Here is an 18,467-nt window from a genome sequence, read left to right as displayed (position 1 = left end):
TACTCAGGTGTGGCGTAAATATAACTGGAGGTTCAGGTGGTGTTTTAAAGTCATTGAAGTCAGATTTGTCTCGGAGGTAAAGAAAATAGAGAAGGACTTAGAATTTCTGCCTTGTCATAGTTTTCTTGATCCAGTTCAGCACATCAGTAAAATCTAAACTCTCTGGTGCTTTTGTCTTTTTTTTCTTTTGGAAGCAGTACAGTAGTATAAACAGGTTTACTTGTGTTAATTACTTATTATATTATATTATAATTGGAGCTTTGTGTGATTTCATCAGGGGAGCTCCGGGAGACACAATCCAAGGGTCAGAGCTATTATGGACATTGTCTTGAATCCCCTTTACAGTATGGTTGACCGTCTGTCGAGCAGTCGTAGCCAAAGATTACTTCAGCCCCATTGTCCTAAGGAGCGATGTAGCAAATCTCTTTTGCCTGCGGCTGTCTGACTTTTTAATAACATCTAAAGTTGTAAGTCTCAAATGAAGAATATATTTTTATCTATCCATTGAGTGATTTGTGTGTGTAAGACTTTTACTGTTTATTGTTTTTTATTGTTTCGTGTTTTTGTTGTGTGTTCTATACCAAACCTGGACCCCCTCCAGTTCACATACCAGCAACGCACTGGGGTTGATGACATCATCATCTACCTGCTGCACCTACACACACCAGGCAGCGCTGTAAGACTCATGTTCTTTGACTTCTCCAGTGTTTTTAACACCATCAGACCTGCTCTGCTCTGCAGCAACTCCTGGACATGCAGGTGAAGGACTCGCTGGTCACCTGGACCAGAGACTACCTCACAGGTCGGCCACAGTATGTGAGGCTGCAGAGCACCACCTCAGACACCAGACTGAGCAGCACAGGGGCTCCTCAGGGCACGGTCCTCTCACCGTTTCTGTTCACCCTCTACACCTCGGACTTCAGGTACAACTCACAATCCTGCATCTGCAGAAGTTCTGGATGACTCTGCCATTGTGGGCTGCATCACTGGTGACCAGGAAGCTGAATACAGAGGTGTGGTGGACAGGAACCACCTGCAACTCAACGTTGGAAAAACTAAAGGGCTGAAGGTGGACTACAGGAAGAAGACCAGCCCCCCCAACCCTATATCAACATCAAGGGTACTAAGGTGGACACTGTGGACTGCTACAAGTACCTGGGGGTCCACCTAGACAATGAACTGGACTGGACAGCTAACACCAACGCCCTCTACGAGAAATGGCAGAGTCACCTTTTTCTTCTGAGGAGACTCAGGTCCTTTAACATCTGCAGGACCATGCTGCAGATGTTTTACCACTCGGTGGTCTCCAGTGTCTTCTTCTACTCTGTGGTGTTCTGGGGCAGCAGGGTGAAGAAAGATAAACTCATGAAGAGAGCTGGTTCAGTTCTGGGAGTGGACCTGCAGTCTCTGACAGAGGATGCTGAGGAAACTGCTCCAGATGTTGAACAACACGTCTCACCCCTGCATGACACCTGGACTCTTACCTCAGCACCTTCAGTCGTAGACTGAGACCACCGAGGTGCTCCACAGACCGACACAAGTCCCTGTGACGATCAAACTTTTCAACTCCTCCATCTTTTTGCACCCAGGACAAGTGTAATAACCCGATTATCTTCACAGTCAGGATGTTTTTTTTTTTTTTTACATTTATTGAAAAATACATAAATTTTATTGAAATGCACTGAGGCATTGGATGTATTTTATTTTGTATAATATTGTTTCAGAGTTATTGTTAAAATACATATCCTAACTAACAGATTAATAACAGTTTGTGAATGTTACGGAGGTAGCGGTGAGTGAACGAACGTGCAGCGAGACCGCTCGGAGCTGAAAAAACTTTGAAAAGTGCTGGACGCCGCGTTTATCCAGCTTGGATCTCAGTTTCGTGCCCAGAAGACTGCGGAGGAGTCCCTGGTCGAACTGCACAGCAAAGAATTGAGTCTGGGCTGTGTCTTTTTCCCTCGAGGTGCTGAACTGAAGGGGGACGAGTGACGCAGGGATCCAGCCATCCGTTTGGAGCGAGAGTCACGGGGGGAGCTCTGAAATTTGGTGGTCGCACCTTCAGTGCATCGTGTGGACAAGGAAATATTCCAGACCGGTAGGATTATAGTTTCCATAAATAATATGAGCTCCAACGCGCACCAACAAACTCATGTGCACGCTTGCGTAAAAGAAAAATTTATTTAATTTAAATTGATCTCAAGTAATATTCTAATTTTCTGAGATACTAAATTTAGGGTATTCAGTAGTTGTCAGTTATAATCATCAACTTTAAAATATTTGAAATATATCAGTCTGTGTGTAATGACTGAGTACAAGTGTCACTTTTTGAATAAAATTACTGAAATAAATCAACTTTATTCAAAATGTTATGACCAGCACACTTTAAAAAAAGTTGCGTACGGTAATTGTGGTGAGGGGACTGTAATTTTATATAGCTTTTATTTCTAGTGTTGCTAGTTCAGCTATCCGAAAATGAAATGAAGGCATGTTATTATTTTTTTTTTTTTATGTTAAGTACAGACCAAAGCTATGTGAGCTGTGTATTTTTATAGATTTGTTTGTGTACATTGTGTTTTGCCACCAGTTGATAAGCTCCCTGTTAATTCTAGGTTTTTTTTTTTAAAAAGGTACTGAAGGTGGACTTTTTTTTTAAGTTTTGTTTTTGCCACCAGTGTTACGCTATTGTTCTGTTAATCCTTTAAATTGTGTTAAATAAAGAAAATAAATGAAAAATTTAAGGAGTGATTTGTAAACTCTAATCCAACTGTTTCTAGGACCATGTTTCCTGCTGGTGGTCAAATGAACTACTTCCCAACTTCAGTCGCAGTTTTAAAGTACTTTTCATATGCATAGCATAGAAGCAGCATTTTTTAAGTGACTAAAACAAGTTAAATATAATAAGAGCCTATTTAAAATAATAAATATAGTTAGTTGACGTGGAAAAGACGTCTATATTAACACGTCAGTTAAACGTCGAAACTAGACGTCGGAAAAAGACGTCTATATTGCAATGTCCCATAGCCGTCGAAACGACGTCTTTTAGACGTCGGAAAAAGACGTCTTCTGGCGTCACAGTCTGCACCTCCGAGGGACCCAATTTAGACGTGCAGAAACGACTTAAAAAAGACGTTGTGTAGACGTCTCCTTGCTTAGTGGGTGGAAAAAATAACATTAGACGTCCAGATTATGTCTATATTGGGTTGAAGACCAATTCTGGACGTTTCCCCGACGTGCAAACAAGGTCCACTTTTGAACGTCTAACCATGACCGCATGTGTACGTCGCTATAACGTCAGACTTGGAGGTCATTTAGACGTCGGAAAAAGACGTCTATATTAACACGTCCGTTAGACGTCGAAACTAGACGTCTTTTGGACGTCGGAAAAAGACGTCTTCTGGCGTCACAGTCTGCACCTCCAATTTAGACGTGCAGAAAGGACTTCGTTGTTTAGACGCCTCCGTGCTCAGTGGGATACAATGCATCTGGAAAATATTTACAGCGCTTCACTTTTTCCACATTTATGTTATAGCCTTATTTCAAATTGTATTAATCTTAATTAATTAAATTAAATTAAATTAATTAATTAAATCTTAATTAATCTTTTTCCTTAAAATTCTACACACACTAACTTACGACGTAAAGTTGAATTGATGGATTAATTGAATAATTTTATATTATACCTCTTTTAACTTTATTTGTTATGCAATTTTTTTTTTCTTCCATTTAACCAAATTTGATCCAAATTTGAGACGTCTCCTTGCTCAGTGGGTGGTTCCTTTGAAGAGCTGCACCATGGAGTTTGGTAGAGCATCAAAAGCTTTTTTTAATTTTTTTTTCTTTATTTAGAACTTTACTTCAAATACAACAATCTAAAAAATACACATTAAAGAACATTAAACATATACATAAACCCACACACCCCCCAAAAAAAACCACCAACAACACCCCCCCCAAAAAAAAAAGAAAGCAAACAATTATTTAAAAATTTTAATAAAAAAAAATACAAAGAAATAAATGCGAGTCACAAAGTTAAGTTCAGATCAAAAACCGGTTTCCTATGGATTATTTTACTTTTATGGATATGGAATTTATCAGAGCATCAAAAATCTGCCCAGCTCTCGAACCTTAAAACATTAATCGCGTGACTCAGACTAAACTAATCAAGCACCGACTCAGCGATCTTAGTTGTTTTTAATGAGGCTTAGCTTTAGCTTTAGACGGATCGTCTCTACTCCAGCGAAGTTTATGTAACGTTTACAGTAAACCCAACTTATTGAGTTCGCCTCATTAACTGTTAAAAGAAACTTTAGATCAACGAAAGCTAACAGATCAGCTGTGAAGACATAAGGCTAAACAACGACGCGGTTATATGTCGGAGTTTCTGGACAAAACAGGCCCAGAGATTATGAAGAGGAACGTCTCGTTTAAAAGAAAAAATGCAACAAAACAAAATCCCGGATGCTGTTTTGAACCCCAGAGATCGTCTTCACTCATTGGGTTTGTATAAATACATTCATCTTATTTAATGTGATGATGTTAGCTGCAGTTTTTGTAGCTAAGTGACTTAGCATCGACTTGAGTTTTGAGGATCTCGTGATGTGCTGTTGCACTTTCACCTCTTTTAAAATCCATCCAGAACCGTGTGGATGGATTCAAAAGGACTGTTATCTTGGTGCAATTTACTTTAGTTTCATTGAACTGAATTTTAGTGGGGATGTAACGTTAAAACTACATTCAACTTTTATTTATACAGGTTAGTCTCATTGAGTCTCAAGGACCCAACAGTCAGTGTATGTAAAGTTTTGATCATTGCTGTTTCTTGACAAAAGATAAATACATTTTTACTTCAAGTCTGCATCAGTGCAGGGAGGCCGAACTGATACATCTGATCAGATTTCTTGGTTCTCCTTCCTTCTTTGGATAATGACGGGGAAACACTGGATCAGTTTTGAAGTTTAGAAGAAGGTTTTTATTGTTCCTTAAAGAACCAACTAAAATCTCTTAAGTTTTACCATCTTCTGGGAGTCAGCCATAAGGACCTCTGTCTCTTACGGATTTAGTTTCATGACATTTTTCTGACCCCTTGAGCTGATCAGTGAACTCAGTGATAACACCAGTGATGTTTGTGTGAATATAAAGTTATAACTGTCCTTATTGTTCATGTGTTTCAGTGTTCCCTGCAGATGTTCATCAGACGGTGCTGATTAAAGAAGAAGCTCCTGAAGAACGGAGTTGTGGTGTGGACCAGAAGGACCCAGAGACCCTCAACATAAAGGAGGAAGAGGAGGAACTGAGGACCAGTCTGGATGTGGAGCAGCTCAGTGTGAAGGAGGAGACTGAAGACACCAGGTTCTCCTTCACTGCAGTTCATCTGAAGAGTGAGGATGATGAAGAGAAACCTCTGTTCTCTGAGCTTCATCAGCACCAAGTGGAAGATGGAGATCTTCCAACCAGCAGCTCAGCTGACCAGATGAAAGCAGCAACTGGTGGAGAAGATTGTGTTCAACTCTACAGATCAGGTGTGTGTTTTGGGATCATCGTCAGTGTTTTTAAAATTTTAGTTACAGATTTTAAGAAGATAATAATCTTAGCTTTTTAGGAACATTTTGGGTAACTGTTCTTTGGGTTTGTATCTTAACTTACTAAATGATAAATCGGTGTTAATGTGCTTACAATGTGACAACAGCAGATGTTGGTGCCTTTTTACTATATGAACATTTTATGTTTCTTTTTTACCCTATACAAGTAAAAACCTAGTGATCCATTATTTTAGAGGTTCCCATCAGGGCTGACAACTATCAAACATCATTTTGCTCATTTGGTGCCTCTTGTACAAAGACATGCTTGGATTTTCTTTTGAAACTGTGCGTACACCTAAATCGAGAAAATAACATACAGTAGTCCCTCACTTATGACGGAGTTACGTTCCAGACGCCCCTGCAATAGATGAAAATCCGCAATGTAGGGATGTTATATTTATTTTAGTATTTATATATATTTTAAGGCTTTATAAACCCTTCCCACACTCTTGCAATGTTCAAACTGTCTAAACGCTCAGAAGAGAGCAGACAGACTGATGCTACGGTCACTGAGCCAGTCCTGGTGGCCTGACCATCAGGAGCACCGAGACGTCTCTACTCTGCTGTGACAGAGAGCCTCGGAAAGAGAAGGGGGGGGGGTCTGTTTTATACCTGAGTGAGCCGCGCTCAGCCACTCTCTCTTTTTAAAATTGATTTAATCTAATTTTTCCACCTAAGCATTTTCTCAGATATTCTACATTTGTTCATCTGATCTGTTCCTCCCTGCTCCCTTAGCAGTAGAGACGGGGAAAGACAGACTCAAATTCCTGTTCTGACTGATCATTTTTTAAATAATTTTTGAGTTTACATTAAACGACAACACAGTCACTGAGAGTAAATTTAATTTAGGAGTTGTTTATCAGAAAACGCTGCAAGGAAAGTTAAAGATTCTCTTCCATCATTGTTTTCCTCCGTCTTGCTGAGTAATGCATCAGAGCAGTGACTTAGATCATCTGGTTGATAAATTTACAACTTCTTTGCAAACGTCACTTGATAAAGCTGCTCTGCTGAAAAAGAAAGTAATCAATCAGAGGAGACTGGCTCCTTGGTTCAATTCTGAGTTACATACTTTAAAACTGACAATTTTTTTTTTTGCGATATAAGTTGAAACTAAATCGATATAAAATTATAGTTTTATGCTTGGAAATCCTCCTGTTGTCTTCTTTCTCCCATGCGGCCCCTCCTCCTTGAACACAAACACAGCCCAAGACGAGATGTTTAACACAACAAGTAAACACGGGAGAAACACAGCAGCTTAAGCCCTATTCACATGGGATTAGTTTTACCTAGGGACCACACGTAATAAATAAATAAATTACTCCCAACGTCTCCTTTTTATGTGGCACATTCACACGGGATAACCAAAGCCTGTTCTCCTGAAGGATCTCTTCCCAGACCTGGATTAGAGCATCAGTTAGCTCCTGAACAGTCTGTAGTGTGATGTGGCATTGGTGGATTGACCGAAACACGATGTTCCAGATGTGCTCAATTTGATTCAGGTCTGGGGAGCGGGCAGGCCTGTCCATAACATCAATGCCCTCATCATGCAGGAACTGCTGACACACTTCAGCCACATTAGGCCTAGCATTGTCATGTATAAGAAGGAACCCAGGGCCCATTGCAACAACATATGGTCTCACAATGGGTCTGAGGCTCTCATCCCGGTACCTTATGGCAGTCAGGGCACCTCTGGCTAGTATATGGAGGGCTGTGTGGCCATCCAAAGAAATGCCTTCCCACACCATGACTGACCCACCACCAAACTGGTCATGCTGGAGGATGTTGCAGGCAACATAACGTTCTCTACAGTGTTTTCAGACTCTGTCACGTCTGTCACATGTGCTCAGTGTGAAACTGCTTTCATCCGTGAAGAGCACAGGACGCCAATGGCCAATCTGCCAATTTTGGTGTTCCCTAGAAAACGCCAATTGTCCTGCACAGTATTGGTCTGTAAGCACAGGCCCTATATGTGGATGTTGGACCCTCATACCACCCTCATGGAGTCTCCTTCTGACAGTTTGATTGGTAACATGCACATTAGTGGCCTGCTGGAGGTAATTTTGTAGGGCCCTGGCAGTGGACCTCCTGTTCCTCCTTGCACAAAGGATGAGGTAGCGGTCCTGCTGCTGGGTTGTAGCCCTCCTACGGCCCCCTCCATGTCTCCTGGTGTACTGGCCTGTCTCCTGGTACCCATTCCATGCTCTGGACACTGTGCTGAGAGACACAGCAAATCTTCTAGCCACCACTCGCATTGATGTTCCATCTTGGATTAGCTGCACTACTTGAGCAACTTCAGTGGGCTGTAAAAAAAACTCCTCATGATGCCTCTTATGTGTGACAGCACTGACAAAATGAAAAAGTGACTAAAAGTTCAACCAGAAAGGACGAGAACGGAGAAATGACCTGTGGTCACTACCTGCAGAATCACTCTTTTGTAGGGGTTGTCTTTCTAATTGTCTCTCATTTAGGGCTGGGTACCTTTCTAAAAAAATCAGTATCGGTACCGGTGTCGGTACCTTCACTTCGGTGTCGGTTCCTGGACGGTTCTTTTTTCGGTACCAATTTTGTAATTACTATTAATTCTAACAAGAATAAAATTACGTTACACATTACAGTACAAATTGTGAGTTTTATTTTTTAACTTTGGTATTTTTCTATTCCAAGCAGTTTTCTTAACATAAAAACATAAACAAATAATTTCCAGTTCAAAAGACCAGTTACAAACCAGTGACACGTCAGTGTCTAATGCTCACTGTTACACACTGAGGACCTTTTCACTGAACAGTTTTTCTTCAGAAACATCAATATGTCTGTTTTCTCTGGACACAAACAAGATGCTCCTGGCTGATGGTGTCTCCAGCAGTAGAAAATGTTCACTCCGAGGCTGTGGATGATGATTGTTGCACACACAGATACCTGCTTGCCAGTTTGACATTGTCCCTCACATCCCACCAGCAGGTCACTGGATTCACTGAGGTAGGGATGATGCGGACTTCTGCACCTCTGTGTCTCTGCCTGAATCTTCTCTGGGGTTTAGGGCTCTGATCATCTCCCTAATTGGCATTAGAACAAAACATCAACAATAACATGGTTGTGTTATTATTGATCAAAAAACATTATCTAGGCTGAGAGATAAAGGTTTAACTGGTCAACAAAATCCTTTAAAGTTTAATTTACCTCCAACATGCAGCTCCACTGTAGAAAAAGCAGCAAATTTTTAACAACAAAGTCTGATTGTCCTGTGGCCCCCACCTCACTTTTCTTTTGTCTGTCCTCCTCACATCTGGGTCAGAACCTCATGTGAGGAGAACATGAACATAAACAGTGAACATTAGTGAACTGTTTAAGCAGCTGATCCAATGGACGAGCAGTTTTACAAGCTAAGATTTATGTTACTGTCAATCTTTAGTTAGCTTCTGAGTTTAGCTAGCTACGTAGATAAAATAAATTTACACACTAATATGTTAAAGGTAGCGTTACATGGATCATAGTTTATTTCACCGCGATGTACATGTTAAGCTGCAGTTACGTTGACAAACCTAAACTCACCAGCTGAAACTCACAGAGCCGTCCTCGGAGTTCTTTGATGAAGAGTCCGGTCGTGGAGATAATGAATCAGGACGTTCAGGCTCTACTCACAGGCTGACTTTAATGCTGAGAGGAGGGGGGCTGCTGAACTCCTCTCTCCTCGCAGCAAAACATGGAGCAACTTTCTGCAGCGCGTGTTGTCGAAGCCGTTCGACAACACGCGCTGCACACGTGAACCCATCTGTGGGCATCACCATAGACGTAATTATACATAGATTAGGTACGGCAGCTCTATACAGCTCTGGATGTAATCTGGGTGTAGTCTGTTTGTCATATGTCTGGTGTTTTGCCTGCCTGCATGCTGAAACCACGTGACGCGTTACAGCCAATACCGAAACTTGACACCAAAAGAAGAGTGACGTTTCAATACATACACCGACTGGTGCAGTTCAGTCGGTGCCATAAAAGAACCTCGGTTCGGTACTCAGCCCTACTCTCATTCCACCTGTTGTGTGTTCCATTTGCACAGTAGCAGGTGAAATTGATTCACAATAAGCATTACTACCTAAGTGGTGACATTGATTCCACAAAGGCGTGACTGATTTGGAGTTGCATCATTTGGTTTAGGCGTTCCCTTTATTTTATTTTTTTAGCAGAAGGCATTTTAAACCCCTCCCACACTGTTGCAATATTCTAAACAATATTTCTACATTATAAGGCTCTTAAAGAGCATAGCATGTCATAATTTCAGCTCTTTGCCTCCGGCTGCACTCTTGGCCATGCCCACTTCTCCGCTCTGCATGGAGATCAGCTGATCTAGTCACGCGAGTCTCACATGCTCTGTGCATGCAGGGGGATAGGTCTTCATGACTCAATAAGAATGCATTCACACCAGTCCTGTTTAGTCCGCTTTGACCAAACTCTAGTCCGTTTGCTTAGAAAGTCCGGTTTGTTTGGGGAGGTGTGAATGTGCAATCAAACTCTGATGAAGACCAAAAAAGCAAACTCTGGTCCGCCTAAAAGTCTAGGTCTCGGTTCAGTTGAAGTGAACTCTAGTGCAGTTTGAATGCATTGTGAATGCAAGCAGACCGGAGACTGCTTCAGAAGCAGGAAGTGGACTACAGCGCAGGGCATTCTGTGTAAATGCAACCAAAACAAACGCGCATTTCTCATGCCTCATACGGAGCCGTCTCAGCCGCCTTGTGTGGAAAAACAACATTCTTCATGGTCTTCTGCCTCATCTGGCCCTCATGCTGAGTCCATTGTTGAAAAATTACAAAACAGAAATCCTAAAACTGCTAAAATTTGATGCCACTCCATTTTTGTTTTTATTTCCAGAAGAAGCAGAAAAAGTGTATTCTTCAAATTGAGCATGCATCAGGATATTCTTCAAAGGTTTTCGTGTTGTTTCCTTCAGTAGTTTTTGGCGTAGCGCCACCACAGGTGTTGGGGGGGGGGGGGGGGGCAGGTTGACTCAATTGACAGTGCAGTGTGAATGCGAACCGCACCAGCTAAAAATATAAACAAATGTTCCTAATTTTAGTCCCCGATTGAACCGAGTCTACCGGACTATCTATATACCTTAAAAACTTGGTATTTAGTCTGTTCTTTTATTTTTTATTTTTTATCAAAAACTCAAACTCTCCTGTTTTTAAGTTATTTTTTTGTTTGGTTCTCAAGTATTCAGCTTAAATTTCAGCACAAAACTATTAAAGAATAAAAAGAAGGGTAGGGAAGCAGGCTTGAAAGGCTGAACTCATATTGCTGCACAGGCTGTTCCAGTGCATTATGGTATTTGTAGTTTTAGTTTTTCATGCTGTACACCTGCTGCTGGCTATTTTACATGACATATGACTGGTCTTTACCTTGACATGTCTGCTATACAGGTGCTGGTCATAAAATTAGAATATCATGAAAAAGTTTGTATTTCAATAATTCCATTCAAAAAGTGAAACTTGTATATTATATTCCTTCATTACACACAGACCGATATTTTTCAAATGTTTATTTCTTTTAATGTTTATGATTATAACTAGGGGTGGGCGATATGGCTCAAATATTATATTGTGATATTTCAGTGCATTCTGGCGATAACGATAAATTTCATGGTAGAACCAAAAAACAAAACAGAAATTAAAGTTATTCATTTGACAAAATTAACTTAACATTTTGCTTTGCAGTAATATATATATATATATATATATATATATATATATATATATATATATAAAAACAAGAGTTAATTTTACTGAAATTACTTTATTTAGTAAAGTATTCAGTCTCCAATTATAAAAATAAAAAAGATCCTTCGGTTATTTAGATTTAAAAAGTCTGCACAAAATATAGACCAACAAAATCCACCACAAAAACTAAAGTACAGGTGAAGTTTCCCAAAATAACTAAATAAAATGAAAGCTTAAGATCTGTTGAGCATAAATGTAACATACAACAAAATATATCTTGCCTTTAAATGAGGTATAACTTCCAAAACTTGACAAGGTGATCAGCTGACCCTGACTCTTGTTGGTGTTTCAGCTTCCTCTATTCCTGCAGGAATGATTCCATTTCATTCATCAGTCTGTCATACAACAAAAGTGTCTTCAGTCAGAGGCTTCTTCAGATCTGCTGTAAGACAGACCGCTAGAAGAGATCCTTCCTGCCCACAGCCATCAGCATCTATAACAACTCTTTAATGAAACCAGGATGATGAGTTACAACATTTAATTTCCGTCTTGAATTAATAAAGTATTGGTAACAGTGTTTCCCCTAATTAGCTTGCCATGGCGGGGTGCTCATCTCATCTGTGATTTTTGCTGATGGGGGAGGACGGAGACATGTCTGAGCGCAGCTTGTACTAACAGTTTTTGAGCAGGGGTGGGGGGCGTTCAGCTTTTGGGAAGAGGCAATGTGAGTGCTGCCTTTGGCTTTTTAGCTAGAGAGCCTGTATTTTGCGCCGCTAGCTTAGTGATATGTCAGTGGGGGTGGGAGGGGAACGTTCAGTATGGTAGGCGGTGTGCTCAGTTCTGTTGACGGGGTGGGGCACCCCGCCTGTATAATGGTAGGGGGAAAACTGGGTAAGTATCGCTCGGTTCTGTTAATGGGATGGGGCACCCTGACATATTACGTCATGAAATTAGCTTATCATGATATCATTTATTTTTGCGGGCAAGCTTTTTTTTTAAAACTGGTATTATTGTGAACGATATGATATGGCCCAGACCTAATTATGACTGACAACTAATGAAAACCCCAAATTAAGTAGCTCAGAAAAATTAGAATATTACTTAAGACCAATTAAATAAAAAGGAGTTTTAGAAATGTTGGCCAAGTAAAAAGTATGAACATGAAAAGTATGAGCATGTACAGCACTCAATACTTAGTTGGGGCTTCTTTTGCCTGGATTACTGCAGCGATATGGTGTGGCATGGAGTCGATCAGTCTGTGGCACTGCTCAGGTGTTATGAGAGCACAGGTTACTCTGATAGTGACCTTCAGTTTGTCTGAATTGTTGGGTGTGGCGTATTGCATCTTCTTCACAATACCCCATAGATGTTCTATAAGTTAAGGTCAGGCGAGTTTGCTGGCCAATTAAGAACAAGGATACCATGGTCCTTAAACCAGGTACTGGTAGCATTGGCACTGTGTGCAGGTGCCAAGTTCTGTTGGAAAATGAAATCTGGATCTCTATAAAGTTGGTCAGCAGCAGGAAGCATGTAGTGCTCTAAAACTTCCTGGTAGATGGCTTTGTTGACCTTGGACCTCAGAAAACAGTGGACCAACACCTGCAGATGACATGGTACCCCAAACCATCACTGACTGTGGAAACTTGACACTGGACCTCAAGCAACATAGATTATGTGCCTCTCCTCTCTTTTTTCAGACTCTGGGACCTTGATTTCCCAAGGAAATTTAAATTTTTTTTCATCAGAGAACATAACTTTGGGCCACTCAGCAGAAGTCCAGTCCTATTTGTCTTTAGCCCAGGCGAGATGCCTCTGAGGCTGTCTCTTGTTCAAGAGTGGCTTGACACAAGGAATATGACAGCTGAAACCCATGTCTTGCATACATTTGTGCATGGTGGTTCTTGAAGCACTGACTCCAGCTTCAGTCCATTCTTTGTGAATCTCCCCCACATTTTGGAATGTTTTATGTTTCACCATCCTCTGCAGGGTGCGGTTTTCCCTATTACTTGTACTCTATTTTTTTCTACCACATCATTTCCTTCCCTTTGCCTCTATGAATGTGCTTGGACACAGAGCTCTGTGAACAGTCAACCTTTTTAGCAATACCATACCATTTTATTTATAGAGCACTTAAAACAGTGACAAGGCCAATCAAAGTGCTGTACAGACAGAGCAACAGGTAACACATAAAACAATATACAATGACTTTTGCTTCTTGCCCTCCTTGTGCAAATGGTCACTGGTTGTCTTTTGGACAACTGTCAAGTCAGCAGTCTTCCCCATGATTGTGTAGCCTACAGAACTGGACTGAGAGAACCTTGCAGGTATTTTGAGTTAATTAGCTGATTAGAGTGTGGCACCAGGTGTCGTCAATATTGATCCTTTTCACAATATTCTAATTTTTTTAGATACTGAATTTGGGGTTTTCATTAGTTGTCAGTTATAATCATCATTAAAAGAAATAAACATTTGGAATATATCTGTTGGAGCCTAAATGCAGTTTATAATGGTTAACAAATCTAACTATAGTTTTGAGTTCATAGGTGGTACACTGAGATTCATTTAAAATGATAAAGATATAGGTGTGATATTTAGTTAATTTTTTTAAAAGATAAATAGATAAAACAATATAAGATTTATTAGAGATTTTAAGTTATATATTTTCCAGTAACAGTGTAAAATTAGGTGTTTTGATTAGGGATGCACGATATTAGATGTTTGTCCGATATCCGATATGCCGATATGTTAAAACTTATTTGGCTGATAACCGATGCCAATATCGATAGTTTATATATGTTCCTTTGTCAGATCAACTTATTGAGGCTTATTTGCTGCAAAAATTGTGCAACAGCTGTAAGAGATGGTGACATATATTCAGTAACAGCCATATGATATGCATAGCACTTTAACTTATATTAAATGAAAAGTGTTGAATGTTATTTATTAACATTAGTCACTTATGAACTTGTGGAGGCTTGTTCCAGGTTTCTAGCTGCAGTGTGGGATCCTCTGCACTCATGTGCATAAAGGACAGCCTTTTTAAGTTAAAAAGTTTTTGTCTATCCATTGTGCTGTAAGACTAATCATGCTAACAGGGCTAACAGGACGTCCAAATGTCTGTGGTAAAACTCACCCAACAAGTTATGCTATTGGCTATTAGCTTCTCGATGACGTCAGAAATGACGGCTTGTAACACGGGTAACGTTGCGTCGGAAAAATATCTCTGACTGAGGACGATGTAGCGAGGCTCAACCTAGTCCATAAATCTTCGGAATCTGACATCCTCACCAACGAAAAATAAAACTTCCACACTGCCGACATTTTGAATTTTCCTCTCCGCCGTGAGATCAGGTAGTCGCGTGTGTCGTCATCGCGTTGTGCTGCCGCTGCGACGTCATCACATTGTGCTGCAATGTCATCGAGTTGTGCTGCCGCTGCAGGCAAAAACAGCGCCTCTTATATTGACGAGTTATTTTAGTGGAATGGCCGATGTCCGATATTGAACTTTAACGCTAATATTGGCTGATACCATGCCAATAATATCGTGCATCCCTAGTTTTGATGATTACCTGTATTGAGATGAGTGGGGTTTATTTGGCAGGGAGTTAGTCAGGAAATCGTCAGTCAGGTGGAGCAGAGTCAAGCCATACAGTTTTTTGACCTCACGCTATGTTTCTGTAGTTCCTTCTCTTTAATTTTGTACAAGTTTTGCTTTTTATCAACAGAAGTAAAGTGTTTGACTAAGAACTCTGTGGAATTTTTATGCATGGTGTTAAGGATTAGGAGACGCCTCAGAGCATCAAGCTTGCATTGAAGCATTGGCTTCAATCATTGGAAACCTACGTTTAGTCAAAAAACTGGCACTTCACAAGCCCAGGAAAAGTGGAACTGCCTGACTCGACGAAGGAGTACTGGAAACTTTACCAGATATCTCGGTGATTTGGATAACAGTGACTGCCCATCCGTGAGTAAAAGTTTTCTGGTGATCTGCTGTGCAAGGTGAATGGAAAATTACTGGAGGCAAGTTGTGACTGGACAGCTCAGGTGGAACCCTGTTGTTGGATAAAGACTGCTCTTTGTTGCTGTTTTTACTGGTTGTACTACATGGATGAAAATATAGAAAAACGGACAGTAAAAATGACAGAGAAGGCTGCAGAGCAATGTAAAGCTAAACAAATCCAGGCACGCAAGCTGTCACAGTTAACTAACATAACAAAACAAATTGAGCAATTAATGGAAGGATTAGCTAATGTTGAAATCGTTAAGAACCAGCTGTGTGTGGACTTTAGTGGACTGCAACAAGAGTTTTTTTTAACCTAAACCATGGTTTGCAACCCTTCATGACAGAGAGAGTCTGTGTGTAATGAATGAATAGAATATACAAGTTTCACTTTTTGAATGGAATTACTGAAATACATCAAATTTTTCATGATATTCTAATTTTATGACCAGCACTTGTATTTGTTTTACTATCTTCTTATAGCCAGTCAGGATGTCTATCTCACTAAATTTGTTTCAGGAGGTTTTTCTGACGTTCAGCATTAGATGTTGTTTTGAGGTGATCAGTGAACTCAACAAGTGATGTTTGTGTGAATATCAAGTTTCAACTGTCCTTAACGTTTGTGTTTCACTATTCCCTACAGATGTTCAGCAGATGATGCTGATTGTAGAAGAAACTTCTGAAGAATGGAGGTCTGATGTGGACCAGAAAGACCCAGAGCTCCTCCATATGAAGCTTCATCAGCACCAAGTAGAAGATACAGTACATCTTCCACCCAGAAGCTCAGCTGACCAGATGAATGCATTAACTGTTGGAGAAGACTGTGGAGGAGCAAAAACTACCAGGAACCCAGCCCTAAATACTAATGAAGATGATTCCAGCTCTTCAGAGACTGAAGACAGTGTGGATGATGAGGATGTGAATGATCCTGATTCTCAGCTGAAAGACTCGTCAGACTCTGGATCCGAACCTGAAGACAGTGACAAAGACTGGACGGAGAGCAGGGCTCCTGAGTCAAGTGTAAACATTGTCAACAAATCTTGCAGCTTCTCTGAGTGTGAGAAACAATTTCTCCACAATCCATATGTCCAGAGAAACAAGATGGGTCATTCAAGAATAAAATCCTCAAGTTGTTTGTTCAATGAGAAATGTTTTAGAGTGAAAAAAACTGGAGGCTCAAACAAACAAATCCCACCAAGACACAAATCATTTAGTTGTGATGTTTGTGAACAAAGATTTGGACACAAGTCATATTTAAGCAGACATATGAGAATCCACACGGGACTGAAACCATTTCCTTGTAATGTCTGTGGACATAAGTTTAGAGATAAGTCAACTTTAAACATACATGTGAGAATCCACACAGGACAGAAACCATTTGCTTGTAATGTTTGTGGACACAGGTTTGGACACAAGTCAAATTTAAACACACACATGAGAAGCCACACCGGACAAAAACCATTTGCTTGTGAGGTTTGTGGACAAAGGTTTGGACACAAGTCACATTTAAACAGACACATAAGAATCCACACAGGACAAAAACCATTTGCTTGTGATGTTTGTGAACAAAGGTTTGGACAAAAGTCACATTTAAACATGCACATGAGAATCCACACCGGACAGAAACCATTTCCTTGTGATGTTTGTGGACAAAGGTTTGGACACAAGTCGCATTTAAATAGACATATGAGAATCCACACAGGACATAAAACATTTGCTTGTGATGTTTGTGAACAAACGTTTGGACAAAAGTCACATTTAAACAAACACATGAGAATCCACACAGGACAGAAACCATTTTCTTGTGATGTTTGTGGACAAAGGTTTAGAGATAAGTCAACTTTAAACATACACATGAGAATCCATACAGGGCAGAAACCATTTGCATGTGATGTTTGTGGACAAAAGTTTACAGACAAGTCAACTTTAAACAGACACATGAGAATCCACACAGGACAAAAAACATTTGCTTGTGATGTTTGTGGACAAAAGTTTAGAGAAAAGTCAACTTTAAACTCGCACATGAGAATCCACACAGGACAGAAACCATTTGCTTGTGATTTTTGTGGACTAACATTTGGGCACAAGTCAAATTTAAACAGACACATGAGAATCCACACAGGAGGAGAAAACAGTTCAATTTTAAATATTAAAACAATTTCTAAAGACACTTGAGTTCACTCAAACTCGAAACTGAACAGCTAAGGTATTTTGTAAAAATTGTTTGAATAATTGTTTTCTGTAACTAGATTTTTTTTTAACAGCATTTATCTGTTTATGTTAGAGGTTTAATGGCACATATATTTGTACCAGACTGTCACAGATTGTGTGTTTGGGACAGGTACAGAGATGAAAATGAAAAGAATGTTGTTCACAGGCAATCACCTCTTTCCTCTACAAGTAGACAGACAGTTTATTTAACTACATTTTCTTAATTGCTATGATAAGTAGAAGAACATACTATCTGAAGTTCTCCACACCAAAGCAAAGCATGAATATTTTCTTCAGATGAAACAGAAGAGCTTGAAGACCTGCATGTTTATTTCAGGTCAACTGTGTGGAAAAACTTTGTGATCCTAATTATCACTGTCAATGAAGAGCAATGAGAAGTGCCAGTATGGCAAACCAAGTAAGTCATGAACTGAGGTACTTGAAACTCACTGGGGCAAGCCATTGGTGTATTTTTTTAATAATCCTGATATCAAGTGTCTTTTTTATTTTTACACGCAGTCCGCTTGGCACTCTGGTACTCCTCAGCTACCTCCAGAGTCCCACAGGCCAACAAGGCCCGATAGGATGCGTTCTTCAGCTTGACAGCCTCCCTGACCCGAGGTGTCCACCACCGAGTTCGTGGATGGCCACCGCGAGAAGCACTGACAACCTTGTGGCCACAGCTCAAGGCAGCTACCTCATCAAGTGAGGCGCAGAACATGGCCCACTCGGACTCAATGTCCTGCACTTCAGCTGGGATGCGATTATAGCTCTCCTGGAGGTGTGAGTTGAAGATCTCTCGGAGAACCAGAATCAGAATGCCTTTATTGTCATTATACACAAGTACAATGATATTAAGAGTCACTCCTTTTTTCAGTGCTTAAGAAAAACACTAAAAATATTTTTAAAAAGTAACGCAATATAGATATAATAGCACTATGAAAGTAAAAAATGCAAGTATTT

At 40.2% G+C, this 18,467-nt stretch overlaps 1 protein-coding gene across 1 annotated transcript; it reads left to right on the top strand.

The window, feature by feature from the left end:
* Window positions 1-753: 753 nt before the first annotated feature.
* On the top strand, window positions 754-17,600 carry LOC119420797 (zinc finger protein 2 homolog). The gene is made up of 4 exons (XM_037688223.1): window positions 754-874; window positions 5,175-5,522; window positions 15,937-16,348; window positions 16,529-17,600. The coding sequence occupies exons 1-4, from the start codon at window positions 754-756 to the stop codon at window positions 17,466-17,468; spliced, it is 1,821 nt and encodes a 606-aa protein (XP_037544151.1). The 3' UTR covers window positions 17,469-17,600.
* Window positions 17,601-18,467: the final 867 nt, after the last annotated feature.

This window comes from Nematolebias whitei, chromosome 14 (genome assembly GCF_014905685.2).
Source record: "Nematolebias whitei isolate Nwh7 chromosome 14, NemWhi1, whole genome shotgun sequence".
NCBI classification, from domain to species: Eukaryota; Metazoa; Chordata; class Actinopteri; order Cyprinodontiformes; family Rivulidae; genus Nematolebias; species Nematolebias whitei.
This window is presented reverse-complemented; position numbering and strand designations above follow the sequence as displayed.

Bases quoted from the DNA above. Each gene is read 5' to 3' on its own strand.
- LOC119420797 (XM_037688223.1), top strand. From the start codon at position 754: ATGCAGGTGAAGGACTCGCTGGTCACCTGGACCAGAGACTACCTCACA. The intron at 875-5,174 runs GCACGGTCCTCT...CATGTGTTTCAG, and splicing joins CAGCACAGGGGCTCCTCAGG to TGTTCCCTGCAGATGTTCAT. The intron at 5,523-15,936 runs GTGTGTGTTTTG...TATTCCCTACAG, and splicing joins TGTTCAACTCTACAGATCAG to ATGTTCAGCAGATGATGCTG.